The sequence below is a fragment of the Cygnus olor genome, chromosome 9 (genome assembly GCF_009769625.2).
Source record: "Cygnus olor isolate bCygOlo1 chromosome 9, bCygOlo1.pri.v2, whole genome shotgun sequence".
Classification (NCBI taxonomy): Eukaryota; Metazoa; Chordata; class Aves; order Anseriformes; family Anatidae; genus Cygnus; species Cygnus olor.
In genome coordinates, this window is record NC_049177.1 from 12,528,947 (window position 1) to 12,554,721 (window position 25,775).

Sequence of the window (25,775 nt, forward strand, 5' to 3'; positions counted from 1 at the left end):
ACAGTGTAGGTGAATTGTTAATATCCTTATGCAAATATAGATGCTACACAAAGTACGGTGATCTAAAACACAAAAAGCAGAAGTGCTGAAGAAGTTGTAGTATGTCCTGACAAGGAAAGGAAATTATCCGAGTATTGAACTGCCTGCATGCTGGGTTGGAAGGTGCTACACTTAGCAGCCTGCACATTTGTTAGTTGTTTTTAGAGCCGGTGAGAGTGATCTGGGTTTAATCCAGATCGCGGTTTAATCCAGATCTGGGTTTAATCCAGGTCACTAGCCGCAGATTTCTGTCTGGGAGTGCAGCACATTCCAGGCAGCACAGCCAGAGAAGAGCACTCCAATTTCAGGCCCCGTGTGGCACAAACCAGCAGTCCCCCCGTGCCAGGAGAGGTGTGGGGCAAGGTGTGCCTACGGGAGCTCGCAGGCTGCTGGCTGGCAGGGCCGACATACCCTGCGAGTCTGTCGCGTGGCGGCTGCAGGCCTTGAGGGCTGGCAGGAGCTTGGGCCTCGAGAGACGCTACGAGAGCTATCTGGGGCTGTGCAACACGCCAGGGAAGCCGCCTGGAATGTAGGGCATTGGGACAGCTGCACGAGGCCAGGCCAGCGGCTCAGGAAGGCTGCAACGCTTTGGGTTTGGAAACCATGACAGATACTTGTGCTGGCTGCTGTCTGGGCCAGGAGGTGGAGCCCGGCCTGCCGGCTGCGTTGTCACCGAGCTTCAGGGAGGGAGCCGAGGTGTGCCTGGCTGCGCGTGGATTTTGGAGGTATGGCATTGGAGAAAGAGGAGACCAAATCATCAGAGGCTTGAGAAAGCAGGTAACTTTTAAACGTTTGTCACTTCTAATTTTAGAATTTTAACCCTAGAAATGCTACTTTTATTTTTCTGCCAATTGATACTGATTTTTTAAAAATGTAGTTTTCCCATTAAAAAGAAAACGAAGAATTTTCATTATGCATTTTCCATTTCCTTGATACCTGTCCCAGGGAAAGACAGAAGAGCTTCAAAATTTCATACTCTTGTCAGTGTGCTTCAGTGTGAGAAAAAAAAAAAAGATGGATATTAATAGGTTTATTTTAGGAAAAAATATATAAAAATAACATAAATATAACAAGTATCTAGAGAAATGAGACATGTATTTGCCTTTTTATTGCTTCCTGTCTACAGTAATGACCTGTTCCTTGTTTCACTTCTCCTCTCCTATTAAAATTACAAAATACTGTCTCATACATAAAAATGTTAATAAAAAAGGCTAAGAAAACCTGTCATACTCTATGCAGTACTTTACATATTTCATTGTTCCTTCAAGATTCAGTACTGGATTGATGTATACTAGAAAAGTCTAATAGCTGTCCATGGCATGAGAAAAGAATCTGTTTATTATCAGAAGTTCACCACCTGACCAATCTTATTTTTACGATCATTTCTGTCTAATGATACTGCTTATGAATAGATGCGTAGGGAAGGCTTAGGATCAAAGAGTAAACCACAGATTTCACAATGTTTCCTTGGCAAAACAACATGTTGATTTGGCTACTACACTGGAATCTGCAGACTTTCATTAAGGGTGTTTTTCCTGGGATTATATGGGCTGCCCTCTTCTTTTTTGCCTTCCTAAGACAAACCTTTGTCCAGGACCAGTGATCAGCAGTTGCTGCAGGCTGGCTTAGCACTTTGAGCAGAGCTGAGCTGTCTTAGAGAAGCACACAGCTCTTTCCTTTAGAGCTATTTCAGGTCTGGGAGCAGTCCCGTTTTAGGCCTCAGAGCAGGTCTCAAAACCTTGTTTACGGAATCGGTGACCGGGGCATTGATCCGGGCTGGGATTTTGTGTGCCCTTCCAAAGCAGCTGCATCCACACAGCAGCTGTTTCCACATCGCTCCCTGTCCGCTCATGACCAGGGCAGCCCCTGCTTTCAGACAAGGGATGCGGGCCGCGCGGGCTGGGAACTCAGGCTGGTTAGTCCCACCAGTAATTTCTGGAGAATAGGGGGCTTTTTTCTGTGCTGCTCTGCTGGAGGCAGTAAGCCTGGGATTTAAGAACAAACTTGTCGGTTGTCCTTCTGGTATCTGTCTTTTGAGAGTCATGTCCTGTCACTCATCTTGGAGAAACATTGCTTGGCATGGCAATGCAGTTAATGGAGAAAAAGGCAGCTGCACGTGTGGTAGAAAGGAGGAGCTGCGCCAGTCAGCATGACTGGCTGTGAGGAGGGAAATATCAAGGAGCACCTGCAGAACTAACTCTTCCCGGATTAACTTTACCTTTTGAAGCCTTGTTAAGGACCAAAGTGAAGGGGTAGCCAAAACTGTAAGGTGGCAAAGGCCATCTGGAGGTTTGCCCAAGCATCACCACTGTGCGGACCTGCTCAGCACGCAGGGTGGCTGCTCCTGCAGCTGGCAGCTTGTGACCCGTGGCCACTGCTAGGTCCATGCTGACCAGTGGGTAAACAGGTATGGTCCTCACCCTCTTGCTGGAGGTGTACCAGAAGGATCTGGTGGCATGGATCTGCAAGCACTGGAGATGCTACCAACTGGTAGCTTTGCAAGTCTGAGATTCCCAAACTGGGGACAGAGTGGCACGCGCACATCAGTTCAAAGTCTTGTTTTCTTGAAACCTACCTTATATTCTGCTTCACTGGCAGACAAAGCTTTTCACAGTCATTTGCACTGGAGAAAGGATTTATTTATCTTGAGAAATGCCTGAAGGTCTCATAGATGAGGTGCAATGCTCCTGCCTATTAATTGGTCCCAGCATTGGCAGACGGTTTGAGGAGAGAGCTATTAAGTGTGGCTGAAGGGCAGAGTGGGAGCTCTGCCGCCGTGTGGCATAAAGGGAAGGCTTGTGGTGTAGGAATCAGTGAAAAAATACTATTGCCCTTAATGCGAACATGAAGGAGCTGTGGTTGGGCTTGTGGTTATGGGGCTGGGTGGGAACATTTTCTCTGCTGCTCAGGGAACTGTTTTTGCAGGTACCTCGCTCACTTTTGTGCTAGGTTAGTGACTGCGGGTGTTGGCTCTCTGCTATTCTGCAAGACCAGCTCCCTTCAAGTCTTCGCCTGTGTGGCTAATGAGAGCTCAAACAACTTTTGTTTCTTTGCCTCTTTTTTCTCCCTGAAGAGAAGATCCAGACAAACACCAGCAGATCCTGTCCCTGTCTCACTGGGTTAGGCACTGTTTTCATGTTCTCTTGGTATTGTAAGGGCCATAAAAAGGAAATAGTTCTGTGTTTATAGCAGCGTGATGCAATACTCATTCTTCTCAGCTTTGGAATTCCACTCCCAGTCTTCTCCCATGCTTGGGAGATGGGAGATACTGGGTGGAAAAGTAGACACTTCCCCTCTGCATGGGAGGACTATTCCCATGGACCTTGTTTTGAGGCTCGTGCAGTGGCGAAAGGCTGCTGGGATGAGCAGGAAGAGCAGGATTTGCATGGGCTTGGAGCCTGGGCTGGCCAGCGAGGACTGGCATGCACAGGGGGATGCGCAGTGCTGATCGCAGGGCTGAATCGGTAAATGTGTCGCCGATGTTTTGCCAAGTGGCTCTCGTCCTTCATTGTGGTACGTGCTGCCTGTAGGCCCTTCTCTGCTGCATTCAGGCAGGTGCTGAGCATGCAGGCGTTGGGACTGCGCCCCAGCCCCAGCCCCAAGTGCTGCATGTGGCCATGGAGGATGTCCCATTTTGCTCCTTGGGACACGGCCTGCTCTCATCCTGCCACTTTGGCAGAGGATGGCATTACCTGGTGCAGCTGCCATTTTAAACAGGTGATGGGAGGAGGAGAGGCTGACAGGGAGAGGTCTTGGAAAGTCTCCTTCCACCTTGAAATGCAGGTACCTGCTGGTTATCCACAGCAGGCTAATGCAAGTCAGTGGGACCCACAGAACCCACAGAGCTTTTGGCAGGAGGATGGTGAAAGGCTATTCAAAGTTGAGGGAAAGAATTTAGCAAGATTTGTTGTATTCCCTGTACTTCTCTGAGAGGTCTTTTATCACAGGAAGAGACTTTGCTGTACCCTTATCCTCATCGAAATCCAGCCTCTCTTTCAATGCTATTTCCATACGCCTCTTCATTTTCACATACTGCAACTTAGTCAGCCCTTTTTCCTGGCATATTCAAAAAGTAAATTCCTCAACAGTTACTGAACTCACTCTTTTGCTCTTCCTCACAAATTGCTGTTAATGTCACCTTTCCTTTTGCTCAGTGCTGACTGTCTGTAATCTTGCTGAACGGCTGCTGTTGCTACTTTTAGGTTTTGTGCCAGCTTGCGTCAGGATGTACAGTGATGTCGTCACTTCACACATCTTTCTTTTCAAAGCTTTCTGTCCCCTAAAGCTACTAGCAACATGAGAAACTATTCTTCCTGGAGCTGAGAGGTGTTTGCTTCGTTGTGTTGCACAGCTCTTCGTGACATTACTGCCTTCGCTTAGTCAGGGTCAGTCATTAGCCTGCCCGCGTTCTCTACCTTCAACTGTAATGTCTCTTTTCACTATCTTCTTGCTCTGGTACAATCCCTGTGTTGCATTGAGGCTTTTCAGTGCTGCTCACTTACCAGGTTGTCTCTGTTGCTCTCTGTTCTCCCTGCTGAGCGATCAGTACAAGGGGTTTGGTGTTCAGTTGTCACCTCACTGCATGTTCTCCTCCAGCTTCCTGCACTCAGCTCTTGGTTGCTGCGGCTCACCTTCATCTGCTCCTTCCTTCAGCTCAGGGCCCTTCCTTGGACTGTTTAGGGTAGGTGTCCATTAGCAGTCAATAGCTACTAAAAGAAATCATGGATTGTCCTTGGGTTTTGTTTTCTATGTGTACTAACTACCTGAAGACCATCGGGGTTTGCTTAATTTCAGAAAAGCCCGGTAAGGAGTTAGGACGCTCCCCACAAAAGAGGAAAATGCTCAGGACCATACTGGCACAGGACTTCTTAAAATAGTTAACGTCTTCATCCGGAGGAATGCACTGACCCGTTTAGGTGGCGCACTGACTGCATTGTTGAAATGTGTGTGAAAAGTGCCTGACGGCGGTGGTATTCAAATACAACACCGCCAGAAAAACACATGAACAGCACTGGATGCATGCCAGAATGTTCAAGTAGGCTTCTAATTTTAGTTTAGAGCTTTCCAATGGCCAGCTGTAGATACCTTAAAATCTCCAAAATCGCTGACCTCCTCTGAAAATATTGGCCTAAATGCTTTACAAGTAATTTACATTGTTAAAAAAGTATTAACAAAGCTTTATAGAAATGAGTAATCTTTAATAATTGGCTTCAGCTTCTCACGCAGCACACAACTGCTTATTTTGAGAGAAATGCTCAGCGCAGCTTGAAAAACAACAACCAATGCCCCTGCTAGCAGAGGAATGAAGACCAATAGGATGTTATAGCAACTCAGCTATCCCTAATTTCAGTGACGTTGGCTTTCAGAACTGGAAGTGCCTGGATGTGACTGCATGCATACATGTGCACATTATGAAACAATTGATTGCTCAATGAGCATTTTTAATTAATATTTTCATTTTAAATGCCCTATTTACCCTCTTCACACAAGGTATTTTTGCCACGTGCAGCTTTGATTGGAGTAAACACACTCCTTTCAGATAGCTCCTTCAAGCCGACTCATTGATATCTTTTTTTTCCTTACCATGACTCATCCTTTAATCCCTCTTCTGCTTTCTGAAGTGATCTGTACACAGTCGTAACAACCCCAGGAGTTAAAGAATCAGAGGACTGGGGCAGACAAAAGGATGTATCAGGTAAAAAGTTCTGTGTTAGGCAAAAATATTCTTAGTCCATGTACTTTTTGGACCTAATGTCTTTGTAATAAGTAACACTTCAGGTTACTAATTTCTCTATCTTCAGTAGGTGAAATAAGTTATTGTAATGCAAATGTACTAAACAAGGTGAACTGTCTGTTGATTTTGTTTGCTGTTTATGTAGTTTGGGGTCGTTCTTGCAGCAAATGAAAAAATCGACTGAATTGTCTCACAATTAAATGTGCTAAGCAGTTCTGAGTTTTAGCGCAGCAGGAAAATGGTTGAAGGCTTCATTTTTTTTAAGATCTTAGTGAAAATGATTTACATGCCAGAATCAATTGGCATCTTCAGTCTATTTTTAGAAACTTAGCTTCTTAATTAGGGATTTTAATTCTGCTTTGCAAAGCTGCAATTTGCCCAACTAGGGGGAAGAGCGGAGCTCATGCAGCCTATGAAAATCTGAGGCTGGTTTGCTCCAGTGCAGATCGACCTGGGAGACCCAAGCATGTTCTGCTCCTCCAGGTGATTTCTCCAGTGGAGGAGCTCTGTCAGGAACTGCAAAGAGCACAACATGGCGTGCACTCCCAGTGGAGGGCGAAGGGAGGAACTGGCAGGGCTGGCCTGCAGTCGGAAGACTGCAGGTTCACTGGAGGGTAAAGGTACATTATGCTTGATACCCAGAATTTAGGAGAGCGAAGAAGGTGGCACCTAATAGATGTCACACTTCTTCCTTTCCCTCAGCAAGAAGTGGCAATACGGAGAGGGCATCCTTCTAGGAAGCAAACGCAAGCGTTACCTGCCTGCATCAGCTCCACTGGGTTGCATAAGGCTCATTTAGTGCCCGGTAATGAACTTAATTTAAGCATGCATGTCCCTGCCCTCGCCTTCTTACTCCGCGCTGCAGACTTGTGAGTTTGCTTATGCTAAAGGGCAGAGCAAAAATAAATTTCCATACTCCCAGGCATGTTCCATCAGCCTGTGCTGGAGCGCGGGCCGCTGTCCAAATAGTTTGGCTATGAAGTGAGTTTGGGCTGCGGGACAGGCTCCGACCTGCCCTTGAAATGGCATGACGATGACACCGGGGTCCTGCTTTTCTGCTTGCTGCCCCCAGCCACAGCCGCACCGCTCGGGCCGCCCTCACACGACCCCGGCCGTTGTGCGGTGGGCCGGGAGGAGGGCAGCACGGCCACTGGGGAACGTAAAACACGGGTCGGGCACGGCTGGGGCTCGGGCAAGGATCCTCCTTGGCACTGGTTGTGTACGAGGGGTGCCACGGGGACCCGGGGGGCCCAGCTCAGGGCCTGCGGGGCGTCCGGGGCCGGGCCGTGCCCCCCCCCCCCGGGACTACAGCTCCCAGGGCCGCCGGCGGGTCACGTGGTGCCGCCCGCCGGTCACGTGCCCCGCCAGCCCCTTTGTTTTGAGCGGCGCTGGCAGCGCGACCGGCAGCGGCGGGGAGAGGCCCGCACTGCTCCGCTCCGCACCGAGCGCCCAGCCCCGAGCCTCGCGGCGGCAGCAGCACCGTCGGGCACAGCGCGGCCTGGCCCGGCCCGGCCCGGCCCCTGCTCGGCTGTGAGTGCGGGGCGGGGGGTGGTTGGCAGCGCCGGGCTCCCGGTCGCTGAGGGGCGGCCACCGGGCGCAGCGCTACGCCGAGGTGAGGGCGGAGGGCGGCGCGGCCCGGCCCGGCCCGGCCCGGCCCGGCCCGGCCCGTTAGACGCGGGGTGGCGGCGCCACGGCTTCACGGCGGCGGAGGGGCCGGCGGGAGAGCCGGTGCCGGACCGTGCCGTGCCGGATGCCGTGTGTGTGGGGGGGATGTCCCGGCCCCCGCGCGGGATGGGCGGCGCGGCCCGGCCGGCGGAGCGCGGGGCCGGGCGGTCCCGGTGCCCCCCGGTGCCCGCGGCCGTTCCGCTGCTGCCGCCTCCCCGCGCCCCCCGGACGGCGGGGGGCGGGGGGAGAGTCCCCGCGGGCGCTGATTGGGCGGGCGGTCGGGGGGAGGCGGGGCCGCGGCGCGGGGCTGGCCACGGATTGGTCGGGGCGCGGGGGGGCCGTCGCTAGGGCGGCCTGGGGTGAAGGTGAGCTGGAGGGCGCGCGTGCGCGCGGCGGCTGTGGGCGAGGGGAGCGGGCTGCGGCGCCGCGCATGCGCACGGGGGGGGGGGGGCGCCGCCATTTTGTGCTCGGGTCGGCGCCGCCCATGACGGGAGCGGGGTCGGCGGCGGCTCCGGGACGTGGTGCTGGCGGCGTGCCCCTCGTTTACTCCCTTCATTTACCAAAAGGTTACTTAAAATCTGCACATGCTAAAGGTGTTCTTACTTTGTTGCTTCTTTTTTTTGCATGTGCGTGTGGCTTTTTTTGGACTTAATTAATCATAGTCTCATGTCCAAATCAGTTCCTGTTTTTGCTTGATGATTTTTGAGGACACTTAGACTTTTTATGTGTCATGACCTTGTTTATTTCTGAATGTTGGCATTCAGAATATTTTTTACCCATAGTAGTGACTTATATTCTAGTAGAAGACTTGAGTGTCATCCAAACACTAAATTTCTCCTGCAAAACAATAAATAATGATAATAAATGAGTCCCTTAAAACCAGTATCTTTCTTCATATATATCACAGAGAAGTAAAAAGAAATGCTGTGTTTGCTGGAGGAAAAGCTTATGCTTTTTTCTCTTTTTTTTTTTTCTTTAAGAACTTTGAGCGCATGTTGTGGGTTTAGCTAGCTTGTTGCAGTAGATAACAGAGTTATTGACTGATGTCTGTGGTATCTGTACATCTGAGATAAAGCACACTTGCAGGTCGTGTTGTTTGAAGTTATTAGTCAGACCTGCACTACAGTTACTGGGATTCAGGCTGGAGAGGGGAGAAAACTTCGTTTTCTGACTTTGCATTACCTCAGGGGAGCTGTTAAAAACATCGTGCTAGGTAGCAGCAGGTGTGATGCTCTGTGCCTGAGCTGCTGCAGGGCGGTGCTGGGGCCCGGGGACGGTCCTTGCCCTTCCCCAGGGCAGCCGCACATGTCCAGCACCTCCTTTTTCTCTCTGAACAGATGGTCACTGGTCCTGCCATGCCACACAAGTGCCAGCGTTGACCTGAGGGAGTAGCGGGTGCCGGTACTGGGTGGAAGCCACCTCCCTTGGCAGCAGCAGAGGCTCAGCTTCAGGTACTCTGAAACTGCACCCTTAGGGTGAGCTTTGAGGGTACGCTCAGGCACGCCTGCTGACAAGCTGTTTGTGAGCAGCCTCACCTTTGTGTAGGCTGCACGTTTCTCCTGTTTCTCTCTGTCAGTTCTGCTTGTGAGCCGAACTGGCTCTGCGATAAAAAGCAAAACAAAATCAACCAGCATGTGGTTAGTTGTTGACAGAGCTGTGGAGGAAAGGGGAGGGATAAAAAACACGGGGGTGTTGCTGTGCTGGCAGGGTGAGTTCAGAGTAACAAAGTAATTTGTACAGGAACAGTTTACTGATACAAGGTGTTGGGACAAGCATTCTGTGTACCTGATTTACTGACCTCTGAATGACAGCTATTGTCGGGTTATTTATGAGGAACCTCTTCTGTAGACAAGCCCACAAATGATGTAGACCTTAAGGAAATAGAGAAACTTGATCTTCAGTAAACCCAGCTTAGTCTAGAGATGTGTGTGCAGGTAATATTCATGTAAGAGCCATGTCCGTATTGTTAAAGCATTTTTAAAACCTGTTGATGTAAGTGTAATTATTTTTCCCCTTCCATTTCTTTTGAATAGATAACATCTTTGATTTGTTTAAGGTCCTTTCTTGGTGCCCCTTACTCAGACAAGCAGTCCAACGCGTTCTGTGTTTTTTTTATAATATCTCATAATAATTCCCAATAGCTGCCTTTAGGGATTATTTTTTCTGCTTTGTCTAAACTTATTGTAGAGATCTCAGTGTGAAAGTAGCCCAAAAATGCTTTATAATGCAGAGTCTGCAGGCATGTGTAGTTACCTTTGTATACACTGAAGATGCAGCCAAGTATATCTTCTTGCAAGTTTCCCCCCCCCTTGTGTGCTAGACAGCTCAGCATCAGGCACAGATTCCCCTCTGCTCTGCCAGCTATGAGACTGAAAGATGGGGCAGGCAGCTGGAAGTAGTGGCATTTTAAGGCTGCCAGAGCAAGATTTGCAAGAAGACTGAACTGTAGCATGTCTGATGGAGCTGAGCATGCGGTAGTGTTATTGATAGTCTTACATAATTACTTAAAGCAAACCTACAGAAGTAATTGACTAGGTAGAAATCAAATCCTTGTATATTCAAAAACAGTCCTTTCTGCAGTGGAGTTTAATTCTTCTTCCATTCTGGTCTCTTATCTGTGATGACGTGGTATTTATCCCTGGCTTAGTTTTTGCTCCGTGGATTTTTCAGTCTCCATCTCTTTAATCCATTATGGCATTTAAAAACAAACAAACAAAAAAACAGGACCACCATCATTTGCTGACCAATTTTGTCTTATTCCAAGTTCCCAGCATAAAGATGATGTTGCTTCTTCCAGTGAGCAGTCTTCACCCAGAGGCTTTATTTCCATTTGTTAGTGATTGCGTTATATGGTTCTTTTAAGACTTTAACTGTTCACATAATGAGATTGATTTTTGAACACCTTTTTTTCCCTCACAGTTTTTTGCCCTCTCATGCAATATGCCAGTGTCCTGTTTCTGATTCCAGGCTAGCTTTGCTTTGGAAAAGCTCCATTAACTTCAGTGAAATTCTGGCTTTAAACTGTGACACCAGAATCAGGCCTTTAGCGTTTGTTTTCATAGGTATGTTTCCCTTTTCTACTTCTGATGCTGTGTTTCTGCCTGCTTTCTCACTCTGAGTAGTGTAGAGTTAATTGCAGATCGAGTCCCGTGTAAGGGTTAGGGTGTTAACAACAGAGCTGTTGAGAGGGTGGCTGCAGCAGCAGTGGTGGTTGTTGTTCTTGGTTTTTATGTGGCCTGCGTCATTACGGGGTAGAACAGTTGTGAAATATCTTGGATAGAGTATCTGTTGCAGATCAGGCTGTGGAATTATGCCTTGTTAACTGATTGCCTCAGAGAGATTTTACTAGATATGCTCATCACAACAGTGTTTTTCAGACAGTGAAGTGACACTTAATCTTGTTTTAATTCAAGTTAAAGGAAGTATTTCGTAGGATAAATGAGCCGTACCAAGAATCTGCCTTATAAATATGTGTGGGAAATTCTTTATGGAAAATGAGAAGGCAGAAACGTCTTTTCTCAACGAGTAGATGCATAGCGCATATTCTTGGTCTTTATAAAGACAGTATCTTTTAAAGGGGCTGTGTTTATTTAAAAGAAGGTTTTTCTTAAGGAACAATGCCTTTTTTTTTTTTGTATTCAATATTAAGTGATGATGCAGCCAGATTCGGATTGGGTAATTGCAGCTCTAAAGACACTGGCATGTCAGGAAATGAAAACTGAGTTAGGTGCTAACGTTTACTGGCTGTAAGTGGGGAATGAGGGAAACTTAATGTAATCCCTTGGATTATTTAGGGAATAAATATTTCCGTAAGTTTTAAAATAATTCAGTATATGTCTTTCTAGACTTGAAAGTAAGTGCTTTTGGAGTGGCATCTTTGTCAGCCCCGTGTGGGCATTCTACCCAGCTTCTTGCTGCCTCAGTATATTTTGGTGGGCAGTCATCGAGTTCATTTTAAAGTTCAGGAGCGGCAAAGAGCCCTGTTGCTGCTAGATTTGTTGATCATGTTACGTCTAATATGCAGAATCTGCAAAATCAGCTGCATTTTCTTTACTTGAAAACTTTAGATTTGGCATTTACTAACATAGTATTTTTGCAGCTTCAGCGCTCTGATAGCACTACTGTGTGTTTATGTGCTGGGAGGAGGCTGTACACTCTGTACTTGAAACTGGAAAGTGAGCAGAAATGTTGCTAGTAATTTTTTGCTAGTAGTACTTTGGAAAACAGAAAATCTGCCTTTACTCAGTAAATTGCCCTTGGTCCCAAGTTTCTTTTTTTTTTTTATGCAAGTAAATTTAATCATTTCTCCATTCTGTTTTGCACATCAGTGGTTTACACTCATAACTGATTGAATCTTATCAGTGAACTAACTTCTAGGTGCAGGGAACAAAAAAGTAAAAACAGTTCTTACAGTCCAAGTTGTTCATTGAGATAACTGAAGGTTGTTAAACACTAGTATTATAAAGCTGTATTACGATCAACATAAATCACTCCTTTATTTTCATTATTATCTCAACTGATTTTTTATATTGCAAATTTCATTCTGTTTTTTCACCCTTTGATAGTGTTAAATGGAGGCTCCAGTTGAAATGAGGATTACACTGAAAAAATGAGAAAAGCCCAAGCTCTGGATCTTTATACAGGAAAGCCCTTGGTTTCTGTCAGTAAAGTGATTTGCTGAAGATGAGGCCTCACTTTATTTATCTTGAACACTAAGGCAATGCCTGGGGTGCTGGGACAGACAGAATTAGTCAACAATAATGCCTGTGCATAATATACGTATACTACATAGGATATGGTTTGTATTTAGCACATAACAGATGATGCTGCATTGCCCTGCACAAGGTCATTTGGCCAGTAATACTCTGTCACCTCTAGAAAAGGTCAAAACTTGTGCCAATTATTAGTGACCAAACAAGTGTCTTGTATAATTATTGTGATGAAATGAAGAATATACCAAACTGAATACTGAAGTGTTTTAATTTTTCAGACCGTAGCACTGCAAAGGAGAAACTCAGACAACTTTTCTCAATGACTCTATAGCCAACTAATGTAACAATGGTACTAATATTGGGACGCAGACTGAATAGAGAGGATAGTGGGATACGAGATTCCCCTGCAACCAAGCGGAAAGTTTTTGAAATGGACCCAAAATCGTTGTCAGGCCCTGAGTTTTTTGACTTCTCCTCGGGATCATCACATGCTGAAAGCATTCTCCAGATCTTCAATGAATTCCGAGACAGCCGGTTGTTCACAGATGTCATTATCTGTGTGGAAGGACGGGAGTTTCCCTGCCATCGAGCGGTTCTCTCAGCCTGCAGCAGCTACTTCAGAGCTATGTTTTGCAATGATCATAGAGAAAGCAGAGAGATGTTGGTGGAGATCAATGGCATTTTAGCTGAAGCTATGGATTGCTTTTTACAGTATGTGTATACTGGCAAGGTAAAAATCACCACAGAGAATGTGCAGTATCTCTTTGAAACATCAAGCCTCTTTCAGATTAGTGTTTTACGTGATGCCTGTGCCAAGTTCCTGGAGGAGCAGCTGGATCCCTGTAACTGCCTGGGAATCCAGCGCTTTGCAGATACGCACTCGCTCAAGACACTGTTCACCAAGTGCAGGAATTTTGCGCTGCAGACATTTGAAGACGTGTCTCAGCATGAAGAGTTCCTCGAGCTGGGGAAAGATGAGCTTATTGATTACATTTGCAGTGATGAACTGGTGATCACTAAGGAAGAGATGGTGTTTGAAGCTGTCATGCGCTGGGTGTACCGGGCAGTTGAGTTGCGAAGACCAGTGTTGCATGAGCTTCTGACACATGTCAGGCTCCCGCTACTACACCCAAACTACTTTGTTCAGACTGTAGAGGTGGACCAGCTGATTCAGAATTCCCCTGAGTGCTATCAGCTGCTGCATGAAGCCAGGCGGTACCATATCCTTGGAAATGAGATGATGTCTCCCAGGACTAGGCCACGCAGGTGAGGAAATAATTTTTTTGACTTCTTCCTGTAATAGGAGGACACGGTTTGATGTACAGATGTTTGGTATACACTCCCAGAACAAAAATATTTTTCAGACAATTTTATTTTCTGTTCTGGAGCACTACAGTTACACCTGTGTACTTCCCCACAACACATGAAGCCCACACATGTCTACAAAATAGAAATAAAGGAGTTTTTTTGCATAGATCGTTCCGTTGCTATGGAGTAAATGACCACTCGGGTAAGTTAAGCTATTTGACCTTGTAAGTAAAACATTTTCTGAAGGTTAATGTTTGCTGGATGTGATCTTTAGTTATTTCATACAGTGGTAGCATCTTGAAAACAGCTTACTATGCTGTAGCACGTAAACAATTCCGTTTCCCAACCTTCTTTCTTTTCATAACAGTTAAGTAAGTGCACAGTGTGCTATAAAGGATATGGATGAGGATATGTATACAGAACATGTTGCATCGCAGAATGCTTTATGAATGGAGTAGTATAAAAAATTGCAGAAGACAACAGAACAACAGGTTCTTAACTGTAAAGAAACTGTATCTTTCATTTTTAAAGAATTACAAAACAGTTCCTGAAATACTTCATACTTATTCCATGACATTTGAATAATCCAGTATTACTGTGTGTCACAAAAATGCAAATGGTGACTGAATTTGCAAGAGGAAGACCATACCTGGCATTTATGGTCAGTGGTGGTTATGATCCTCCCCCTGCCCCAGAGAGAACTTTCCCAGTAAAAGCTTTACCACTACGTGGTAGTTGATGTCACAGTTTGTTAACTCCAGCTGATTTAAATTGCAGTTTTAAAATCATGTGCTGTACTGAGGTGATGCAATCATCTAGTCTGGACAAACAGTTAGATTGTGTTAGGAGTTACTCCTCTTTGTTTATTCTTATTCTTAGTCATACGTGGTTGCTGTGCAGTGACTGTGCAGGAAACCTTAATTTTTTTGGCATGTGTTACAGGCCTCCCTATAGGGGAAAAAAACACTTGGAAACCATTTGTCCCATTAGTGGCTTTCCAGTCTTGAATCCTGCTGTGAGAGAAGTAATTCCTCTTGAACTCCTTGCAGCCCTGCTGTTTGGCTTTCAAAGCTGTACAGTGCCATGGAGGGTCTGGAGGCTTTTGGTTTACTGCAGGTTGGAAACTGGTGACTACAAGTTTCAGAAGCCTTCCCTGAGCTTGGACCTGGGCGGGGGGGGGGGGGGGGGGGGAGGTGTGGTGATCTGAGAGCTTAGGCCAAAGACCTTGTTTTGTGAATTGGAGAGGGGGCTGCATCTTGTGGTGTTTGGTGTGGTGTTTGTAAGTTTATTATTCACTTTGATAAACAACAAAGCACCTTTGCTTAGACCCAAAACCCTTCTCAGAGTGCAGGGTATATACATATGTATATACGTACCTAGGGTTCTGAATAGACTCACCATGGCATTCCCATTTGTAAATTAAATTCCTTGTCTAATACAGGTGATTTTGGGATGGGTGTCTGTGTTTTCACTGCTGGACTTAATAAACCACGTTGAATTTGAGTAGGCAGGAATGAGAGAAGTAACTTACAAAGAGAAACTGGCCGGCCTCCCAGCAGGATTTTTTCCCCCTTTTCTATATTACATTCATGAAATAGTTCTTTGTCATTTGTTTCTGTTGCCTATTTGTTTCTGTTGCCTATAGCAAAAAGAGATCCTGTTGTAAAACAGTTACCAGGTCCCACTGTGATGTTCTCATCACACCTCTTCTGGGTGTTTCTTGGGGTTTTAGGGAGGAGAAGACACTGGGAAGGTTTTTTTTCTTGAATTCCTCTAAATACTTTTTAAATATATGAACCCTTTCTAAAATGAAACTGTGCAGGATCAGAAGCTTCCAAACCAATGCTTTTACTGAAACTTACAGAAATTAATTGTGATTCCTTGTATGGGTATATATGCAATTATGGATAAAGTGGGTTCTACACATTTCTTTTTAGGAGAACAGTGTAGACTGCATTTTTGGTTAACTCTTTCTTTTTTTAAGCTACTAAAGAGTTAACCTGAAGTAAACAGAAGCTTAAAACATGGGGTAACCTGCTCACTCTTTTAATGTTGTATGCCACTAGGCATTGTTGACAAACACACAAGGTCTTTCTGAAGTTCTTTTCAGTTACATTCATGCAATGATAGTGACATCTTGAGGTTGTCTCACTCCTTTCAAGTCTCTCTTGTCCCCTGCTGGCTGTGCTGCACAGCAAATCTCCAAGCCAAGGTGAAGCAGTGAGCAACAGTGATTTTCCATATACAAAACAAAGCAGGCTCTTACTTCTGCATGGCTCAAATTATCTTCAGATTTTCATATACCCATGAGTTCTTTAATCACACAGCTCCTTTAAAGATGTCTGATGGCGTGAATGTTCACTTTAACAGGTTAGGTGTTACTACATTTATACATCTTAACACATTCTTTTTGGCTGCTTTTAGAAAAGTTTTAATGTAATTCCTTATTTTTTCTCCAAGGAGGTGACTGTGTTTCACTTTACATTTGTCATCCCATTTGCTACACAAGTGAATTAACAGGAGAAAATGTAGTAACTTAAAAACCTTGTAACTTACCTCCTGAGCTTAAAATGTTTTTGTATGGAATCTCTTTGAATTACTGAAGGTTCTTCAGTCCAGCTAACACATTGATGGTTATCATTGTCATCTAGGCTAAAAGTCTGCATACAGCTCAGGACCCCCTTGGAAACCTCTTTTTTGATGTCCTGGATTATGATATTCTGTTATCTGTCTTACACTCTTCCATTATCTTGCCTCTAAGTAACCACAGGGTCTCTTTTGGAATCTCTTAAGTGCCTGTTTTAGCTCACCTCTGGTACTCTGCTCTCGCTGTTACCTTTGAGTGCTACAAGGAGGGCTTCTTGTACTGCTGGCTGAGATCGTGTCTTCTCTGGGAATGACAGCTTCTAATCTCCATTCATATATACCATTAGTTCTTTTCTGGAATTCGATGTTGCATGTATGTTCTTTGTGTGTATTCCCCCCACACACTTTTTTTTTAATTGATGTGTCCTCTGTCATCTACTAGAAGGCTTTTGAACTAACTTTAAAACCTCTACAGCACAAGACTCCTTCAAGAAGTAACAGAGAAAAAATTTACTTCTTAACTGAAGTAATTATATGGCTATGTAGGTAGTAAAAATTTGAGGAAACACTACTTTTCCCGTGGAGTTAAAATATTCTACTGAACTAATAGTTCCTTTAAATAGCAAAACTCTCATTGCAATTCATAAAGAGCCCTATCCAATCAAAGTTTTTTCATTTAATTTTAAAATAAAGATTGCCAGTCCAGCACAGTAAGCTTTTCATTAAGTCAAAGCCTTGGTTCTAGTCTAAAAAGTAATCAACGAACAAACATCTTGTGTATGTGCAGTTAGTTGATATGTTTGGGCTTGCCTCTAGACAAATTATGAGACAAATATCTTGCTCTTGAGAAAGCTCTTTTCTTTTTCTGGGTAATACTTTGCTGGCACAGAAAGTTCCCCTCTCTTACTCTTTGAGATATTCTTTTCAGAGTTGTTCCTCTTAAAAACAATAACAGTAATAACAGTAAATACATAGAAAGCAGGAACCTGTGTCACTTCAAAGCTGAGCAGCTGAAGAGTGTTTCTTCTGAGTAGTTAAGGTGCGTAAGCGTGCTTCCTCTGTTACAGATCTTCACTACGTAATCTTATAGTACATTTTCATTTATTGTTGTCTTTATGTAAAATATTTGGAGAAGGAAGTTAAACGTAACTTATGATGTGCGGTGACAAGGAAGATTAGAGCTAGTTTTGTTCTTGATGCTTTAAAATGGGGGAAATGTCATCAGGTTTTATAAGCTAGTATGTGTATAAGTTCACATATTAGGAAATTTGGATACAGATCATGAGACTTATCTCAAATACAATCAAAGGGCAATTTTTTGAGAGGACTGCAGTCCTCAGCAACGATACAAATGAGTTCTCTATTCATTTGGAGATCAAAGTTAAAAGAAAGCACAGGACAACAAAAAGGCTTACTAAAAATCAAGTCAGTGTTGTGTTGTTATACTTGGTTAGTAGACAACAGTTCTTGAAATAACTATCAGTGCAGAATTCTTTTTAAAAAAACCCTGAAAAGAGTAGATTTTGAGAAATGCTAGTAAGTTACAGGTTTTAACAATGAGTCATAATTTGATTTGTATGTAGAAGATGACTGGTACATTCAAATGTGGATTAAAATACAATGAGTTTCTATTACTGTGAACATGGAATAGGTATAATGCAGAAGGATCAGGCTAGTAGGAGAAAAAGAGCATGAAACAATTTAAAAAGCTTATTTGTATATACTGCAGACTGTCTAATGCTAAACTTTTCACCAAGTTCTAGTGCTCATTTTAGGGGTGAATTTTTGTTTTATCATTCCTTAATGTCTCAGTCTGTCACTACGCTTTTTATATTGGTGGTGCCTTTTTTAAACTGTATTGTTTCTAGGATTTTTTTCTCTCCTCTTTATTTTGGTGACTCTGCCTTCAGTTTTCTTCCTTCTCCAGGAAATAACCTAAACATTTTAGAGGTGTTTTAAATTGTGTAATACTTGAACAATGTGAAGTGCTATAAATTTCATAACATTTGATGGGAACGGGGACTGGTTTCAGTGTGAAGAATAGATAATTACAGTTTTGCAACAGGTTACTCACCTAATTGTCTAAGACCTTGAACATTTTTCTGATATCTCTGTGCACCTATTAGACTATGGGCTTTCTGTATTTTTAATTTGAGATTTTTTTACTAGACTACTGTGCAGTGTGACTCCATGTATGCAAAAAAAAAAGGTCTGTGTGGTAACATCTCATATAATGAGACGAGGAAGCAATGAAAACCTGTCACTGATTTTGGGGGGGGAGCTTAGAGGAGAGGGATGGTATAGGAGCAAATAGTAAGCTTTCTGGTTATTACTTTTTAAGCAGTTTTTGTAGACAGTGCTGTTTGGCTTTCATGTTCTAATAAATAACTTTAACATCTTAGTTTTCTGTTCTCACTTTTTTTAGATCAACTGGTTATTCAGAGGTGATAGTTGTTGTTGGAGGCTGTGAACGAGTTGGAGGGTTTAACCTGCCGTATACCGAGTGCTACGATCCTGTAACAGGAGAGTGGAAGTCACTGGCTAAACTTCCAGAGTTTACCAAGTCTGAGTATGCAGTGTGCGCTCTGCGGAATGATATTCTTGTTTCAGGTGAATAATTCTTTTGACTTCTAGCACCTGAGTTGGGGATATATTCATGCCAGCCTTTTATGGCAAAATGGGCAATGTGTTTTAAGACACCTCTCATTCAGCCTTTTAGGAACGGTAGATATTATGGTACAGCTGCTAATTTAGATACTAAGTACCAGATGTTAGTTTAAGCAAAGAATCTGTCTCCCTTTGTCATTTGAGCAAAACTTAAACGAAGAAGGTGGATGCATGGATCAAATAGAGGGTAACAGCTAAGAATGTGTCATAAGGCACAAACCCTTAAGATAACTGTTTTGAGTATCTCATCCAGGTAGTGATACTGAAGGAAATCTGGGCAAAAAGCCATTAGATTATTTCTTGAGATTGGAATGCATTTTAGTGTGATATCAGCATGTTATGGTTCACAGAAGTAAAATCACAGTATCATTCAGGTTGGAAAAGACCTCTAGAGCATCGAGTCCAGCCTTTAACCTAGTAATGACAAGTCCACCACTAAACCATGCTATTAAGTTCTACATCTACACGTTTCTTGAAGACCTCCAGGGATGGTGACCAACCATTTCCCTGGGCAGCCTATTCCAGTGCTGCACAACCCTTTCAGTAATGAAATTTCTCCTGATACCTGACCTAAACCTCCCCTGGTGCAACTTGAGGCCATTTCCCCTCAGCTTATCACTTGGTGCTTGGGAGAAGAGCTCAATCCCCACCTCACTACAACTTTAAGGTAATTGTAAAATACAGTAAGATCTCCCTGGGCTGCCTTTTCTCCAAGCTAAACAACCCCAGCTCCTTCAGCCACTCCTCATAAAATAACTTACTATATCTTTTTATTTTTTAAAATCCACTGAAATTGAATTTTCCAATCAAGTACAAAGATCTTTATCACTGAAACGGGATATAATTTCATTACACACTGTGGAGGGACATGTTGGGAGTTGACCTTTCTCATTCAAGCATGAATTTATTCAGATTGACATATTTGTTCTTAAAGGTGGAAGAATCAATAGTCGGGATGTTTGGATTTATAACTCTCAGCTTAACATTTGGATCAGAGTTGCCTCCTTAAATAAAGGCAGATGGCGTCATAAAATGGCTGTGCTTCTTGGTAAAGTAAGAGAAGTATATTTATAATTTCTTTAGCTGTGATATTCTATGTGTATAAGAAAATAGTGGAGAAAAACACACGTACATATTTAGTTTTACTTTGCACTCCCTATCAAATCATTTCATATTTTCAAATAAAATAATGTTTAAAATAACTGTGCTCTTGATCAGTCAGATACTGTCCATGGATATGAAAATCATGTTACTTGTCTACGGTTCTTCTGTGATCTTTTCATTGAACTGTCTGATCTCCAAGAAAAAACTTCTTTGCAGGCAAAGATGTATCAGGACTTGTCCATTTCAAAAGTGTTTTCAAAGTTTAATAGTTCGTGTAGTTATTTAAAGCAGTACTACTTTGTTATCCATTTCTGTGCTCTTTTATTTACTATTTTATATTAAAGTTAAATATATTTCTATGAGAAGATAGAATTTTTTGCTGTATTTTAAAGGCATATATGCCTTAACATAAAAGCAACTGAATCCGTTAATTAAACTTAGGGAAAGTGTGTGTGTTGCCCCTTGGAGTAGTTTTTTTAGAAATGGAACAAGCAGAGGAAAGAAGGTAGACACAATTGATAATGAACTCTGCTTCTTAAATATGAGAGAAGCAACAGGAAAGAAAGAAGGTTTGTGAACTGAGAAGGAATATTTCTGTAAGCAAGGGAGGTGGGGAAGAAAGAGAAAAGCAAAGATGTGCAGGTGGACTTTTGCTGTTGCTGAATGTAGTCTTTAACAAGTGAAATGCAGAGAAATGCCTTCTCTTACAAGTGCCATTCAAATAGGAAGCCTCTGTGTTTTATTATAATGCTATGCTTTGGATGTCTGTTTGCAGTATTCTTCCATGTGTGACTGAACGGAAACTCTCCTGGGAGTTCTTAACTATTATAAAGAATTTGGCTACAAATAATTTTTTTATAATAGTACCCCTTCCTAAATCTAACAAATCAGGATTTCTGCAGCATTAAATTAATTGAATATTTAAATGTAATAACTAATCTAAAAATGAAATGATGATACTTTTCACCACTGCGTAGGTATATGTTGTTGGAGGATATGATGGGCAAAACCGCCTCAGCAGCGTGGAGTGTTACGATTCATTTTCCAATCGATGGACGGAGGTGGCTCCCCTTAAAGAAGCTGTGAGCTCTCCAGCAGTCACCAGCTGTGTTGGCAAACTGTTTGTGATCGGGGGTGGTCCTGATGACAACACATGCTCTGACAAGGTTGGTTAACTGGGGTTGTATCTTCTATCCACAGTAAAGGGAAATGCTGGTTTAAAAATACATCGTGCTGAGATCTGTTTTAATCAGTTTGAGTGGAGGATGGAATTACAGTACAAAAATATGTAGTAGAAAACATTAACTAGTATGCTGTTACTTGGTCTCATTAGTGTGCTATTACTTGGTCTCTGTTGTGGGTACTGTCACTGGCTTCACGCATTAAGTGAGCTGTGTGAATGCTTAAATCAAAGTGTTGGGAAAACGGTGTTAAATATAGTGCATATAAAGACATTATTGATATATGGACCTGAATTGAATTAATACTGACTTCATTCTCTTGGTGAGTTATTGATTCTCTGCCCTTGTTATAATCTCTGTGGGTCTGCCATGTTATAATTTCAATTAGACTTCTAATACCACATGCCTGTTTGTTTTCAGGTTCAGTCTTATGATCCTGATACTAATTCTTGGTTGCTCCGTGCAACTATCCCTATTGCGAAAAGGTGCATTACAGCTGTGTCTTTAAACAATCTGATCTATGTTGCTGGTGGTCTTACCAAAGCAATATACTGCTATGATCCGGTTGAGGACTACTGGATACATGTACAGAATACATTCAGCAGACAGGTAATAAACACTGAAAGGGTGTAGATGCCTGAAAAGTATTTTTTTTTTTTACATGAATATATTTACAGGAAATGAGTAGAGACTTGTTTAGCCCTGGCAAAATTGCATCTCTGATTCTACTTCATCTATGTAATTCAAAACCTCACAGAAGAGTTTCTAAACCAGTAGTATTTCGTCTGAGTGTCAGTTAGTCAGCCCAATCTTTGAGAGCAGTTACTGTTGGATGACAGTATAACAGTATGATGGATAACATTTAAGTGTCTAGAAATTGATCTCTGTCAAACTCTATTACATGTTGGTTTTTTAAATTTAGATTGAAAATAGTAATTTCCTTTTAGTTGATTAAAGCCTTCCAATGCAACAAAAAGCATTGAAGGATGTGTTTACAGTGGGGGGAAAAAAATACTATTTAGCATGAAGTATCTGACTTAAGCAGTGAGAGCTGTATCACTTCTATTTATGGAATGCTTAGCAGCACTTAAAAAAGAAAAAAGTGTCCCTTCAGTAGTACAGTGTGTGTGTGTATGTGTATGTGTGTTGATTTGACTTTTCCCTATGTTCTTTAATATCTGCCAAACACCTCCTCTGCTGTTTCTACCTTGACAAAGATGTTTTTTTCTTTCCCTCTCCTTTATATTTTCTGCCCAGTTCTCTATTTTACTATTCTTCCATGCCTGGTTTTAAGGAAAAAATAAAACTTAACTTTCTTTGTCTCAAATAAGACAGTGTTGTCACTTCTTATTCATTCATTCTTAGTCATGTTTTTATCCTATCCCCTGTTTACATCCCTCTTTATCTGTTACTCCTCCAAGGTGCTTGTTCTCTTTTTTTTTTTTTTTGCATTAGTAGTACCTGCTGTGGTCCCTTTTCTGAAAACCTTTTGTTATCTTTCCCCTTTCCTTATCTCAGGTATTTAAATGGTCATCTCTGAGTATGATATTCAGCTGTATTCCACTGTATCCCTTGGGTGAGCTACATAAAGTGAAGGCTTGGACCTGAAATAGCCCTTTCTGTAGGATCGTGTTGCTGCTTTCTCCAACTGCTGAGCTTTCTACCCTTTTTTTTTTAGAAGGAAATAACATAAACAGTGTTTACAAATGGTAGTTGCAATGCTGTCCTTCTACTGGGGTAGACATGCAGGAATTGAGATCTTGCTTTTTTTTCTGTCAATAATCATGTATTCACTTGTATATTTTGAAACAGGAGAATTGTGGCATGTCTGTGTGTAATGGAAAAATCTATATCCTTGGTGGAAGACGAGAAAATGGTGAAGCCACAGACACTATTCTTTGCTATGATCCTGCAACAGGCATTATCACAGGAGTAGCAGCTATGCCCAGGCCAGTATCGTATCACGGCTGTGTGACGATTCATAGATATAATGAAAAAGGCTTTAAACTGTAATATTTTTTTTTCTTGGGGGGGAGGAAGAAATAGCAGGATTGAATCCAGTGGTCTGCTGCAAGGCAGGTTTTTAAATCCTGAAGTGGGAAAATGCCCTTTCCTTACCTAAGTGTCATGAAAATTGTATCTTGTGCCTTTTAAAAAAAAAAAAAAAAAGCAGGGGGTTAATTTAAATTAAAAATAAAACTAGTCTACAAATCTGTATAGTTACCAGAGTATGTTGTACTGGTGATCAGAAAGGTTGCCCTATGTGTGTTAAGTAGTTAAAATCTTGGAAGCTTTGTGGGGAAAGTGCCTTCACAAGCACTTGTGCCTGTGTCTGAAGAAGCAATACCTACAAGGTTTCAGGTTCTGCTACTTGAAAAAATATGTAGCAAATAAATTTCAAAGAAGCATCTAGTAATAATTACAGTTAGGAAAAAGCTTGTCTAATTACAATACATATGCAAAGCATTCTTACAAGCAGATTATTTGGCTTAACCAAATAGATTTTATTTAAGATCATGCATGATTTGGGATTTAAAAAAAAAAAGGGGGGGGAACGGCGGGTTGATTTTAAGCTACGTAGGACAAATATTAGAATACTTGAGAAATGCTTTCCTCTGAAGGAGGACAGTGACATCTTGGTGGTTTTGTGAGCCACTGCAACATACAGTGCTGATTGCATACCTTAACACTATGGACCTTATTCATAGTGTTACTAAATGCTTGTCAGAAATACAAGGCTACATGACATGGAAAACTAGCCAGTACTGGGGTGCAGGTATGCATCTGTAAAGCAGATTTGGAATCCTGGTTTTTAACTTCCCGAATAATATGACTGAAGCCTGAAAGTTGCTGGGTTTGTTCTCTGCTCAATGTGAAGCATCTCTAAACTACTCAAGGAATAAAGGAAAGAACTCAGAATTCAACCGCTTTTTTGAATTGCATTATAAATTACCTGGTAGAAGACATAGGAACTCAGGTTGTACCCTACAGCTTACAAATTGGTCTTCCAGATCCGTCATCTGAAGAGATGGTGGAGTTACCCACCAAGTATTTTTTGGCCTTTCTTCAGACAATCACTCTAGCTCAATTCGACTACTGTATAAGCTGCTTGGCCACAGATGGAAGAGGTTCTGGAAAGGTCCCTTATGTCACTAGAAAAGAGCTGTGGAGCTGACCATGTAGCCATATGAGGGTAACTCCCACACACCATGTCTGGCTAATTTTGAAGCCTAGAAAGTGCCTATATTTCAACCTGGATTTTTTGTAGTAAAGGTATTTCTTTAATCTTTAAAGTCCTCCTTATATTTGTGTACTATGTCTCATAGTTCCAGTATACAGTTATACAACTGAGGCACAAGTTCTTGAAAACTGAAATAGCACTTGAGAGTTGGAAAATGTATAGTACTTTCTATGTACCAGTTTGCTATTAATCACCAAAAACCTCAGGAACTCCCCTTCAAAGGAATTCTGAGGACAGCAGCCAGTAGGGAAATTGGTCAGTGCCAGGACAGAGAAAAATATAAGGCTCCTGCAGAGGCACCCTGGCCTCAGGGTTCTGGTCTACATGCTTGCTCAGGAGGGTGAAAACAAGCACCATGTCTGGAACGTCGGTCGTTCCACTGGACTCTCTTCACCATCTGTTTTCCCAGAGTATTTTTTCATGAGATGGAAATTCTGACCCTCAGTGAAGCTATGCCAGATTGGGAGTCATCATTTTCAGTAACATATGGTTGTGACTTTTAAAGAGCACTGGGAGCTGCACTTTGTGATGCATTAACTTGTAACCTCAGGAAAGGACAAAAATAATAGTTTGGGGCTGAATACCAAACGCTGCTTTGTATATGTTAAGAATATTGATAAAATACAAATCTCTGCATATCAGTGATGTCATTAGGAAATGGGTCCCTGAGAACACATATTCACAATGCCCTAAATAGGAAGCCATTTGGTAACGTAAGACTTAAATTTAATCCTTTTCTAAGTTTCTTGTGCCTGCTTGCCAAGTGTTACTTTGAAAAGGTTATTTCAGTACCTGTGAATAAGGTCCATTGATAGCAATTGTAATTGCCCAATTAATGATGTTATATACTAACACTGTATAGTTTGTGCTATTGTTGTAAATGACAATGTAAAAAATGATAGGAGCACTTCATTAGAGATGCAGTTTGAAAAATATTCTCCCTTCCTTTGATTTCCTTCTTTGTATTAAGATGTGTGATGCTGATTGTCATGCTAAACTGTTTTTAAACATTCTTTATTCAGTGTCATCTATGTATAGGTATCTTTTAACCTGATTATAATACTGCACTATGTAAATACTGCTTTTTCTGGTTTTGAAAATACAGCTATAAACTGAAATTTCTTAATTATGTACTGTTACCTATTTTTGAAAATGAAAGTGTTTAATGAACCAGTAAATGCAGAAATGTAAAGAGAAGTTTTCCTCTACAGCTATAGTTCTTGAACCTGTACTCAGTGCTGAACAGTTAGGTGTGGAGTATTGCTAAAAGGGCAGTTACTCATGCTATGATTTCCTCAAAACAAACAAGTTCTTTGGTTTGAATCTGTAAGTAATTTTCACTTATAACCTGCTCTGTTTAGAACAGTACTTTCAGATGTACTAGAATTGAACAATTCAACTTCAGTTTAATGAAAATGTACTGTTTCCTAGAAGGATGCTTTATTCAGGAAATTGCTTTCCTGAGTCACCTGTTCTCTGATGCATTTCATTTAGGTGTAGATGGATTCAAAGATTAAAACTCTGACTGTTCTAGCTGA

The 25,775-nt window shown here is 42.4% G+C and overlaps 1 protein-coding gene across 10 annotated transcripts; it reads left to right on the forward strand.

Moving 5' to 3' along the window:
- The first annotated feature begins 704 nt into the window (after positions 1-704).
- KLHL24 (kelch like family member 24) lies at positions 705-25,775 on the forward strand. 10 transcript variants are annotated; one of them, XM_040568096.1, is made up of 9 exons: positions 7,131-7,303; positions 8,776-8,889; positions 10,358-10,500; positions 12,429-13,416; positions 18,470-18,654; positions 19,646-19,764; positions 20,793-20,981; positions 21,417-21,605; positions 22,809-25,775. In XM_040568096.1, exons 4-9 carry the CDS (start codon positions 12,497-12,499, stop codon positions 23,007-23,009), a joined length of 1,803 nt encoding a protein of 600 aa, XP_040424030.1. In that variant the 5' UTR covers positions 7,131-7,303; positions 8,776-8,889; positions 10,358-10,500; positions 12,429-12,496; the 3' UTR covers positions 23,010-25,775. The 10 variants fall into 10 exon arrangements, with proteins under 10 accessions (XP_040424028.1, XP_040424035.1, XP_040424026.1 ...); XM_040568097.1 differs by having other exon boundaries at positions 7,133-7,385; XM_040568098.1 differs by lacking the exon at positions 7,131-7,303 and adding an exon at positions 7,889-8,031.

What these genes read in the sequence shown, in the direction of transcription:
- KLHL24 (XM_040568094.1), top strand. Translation starts at nt 12,497, where the DNA reads ATGGTACTAATATTGGGACGCAGACTGAATAGAGAGGATAGTGGGATA. An exon ending in GAATGATATTCTTGTTTCAG is followed by an intron (nt 18,655 to 19,645) that starts GTGAATAATTCT and finishes TTGTTCTTAAAG; the next exon opens with GTGGAAGAATCAATAGTCGG. An exon ending in AGAATACATTCAGCAGACAG is followed by an intron (nt 21,606 to 22,808) that starts GTAATAAACACT and finishes ATTTTGAAACAG; the next exon opens with GAGAATTGTGGCATGTCTGT.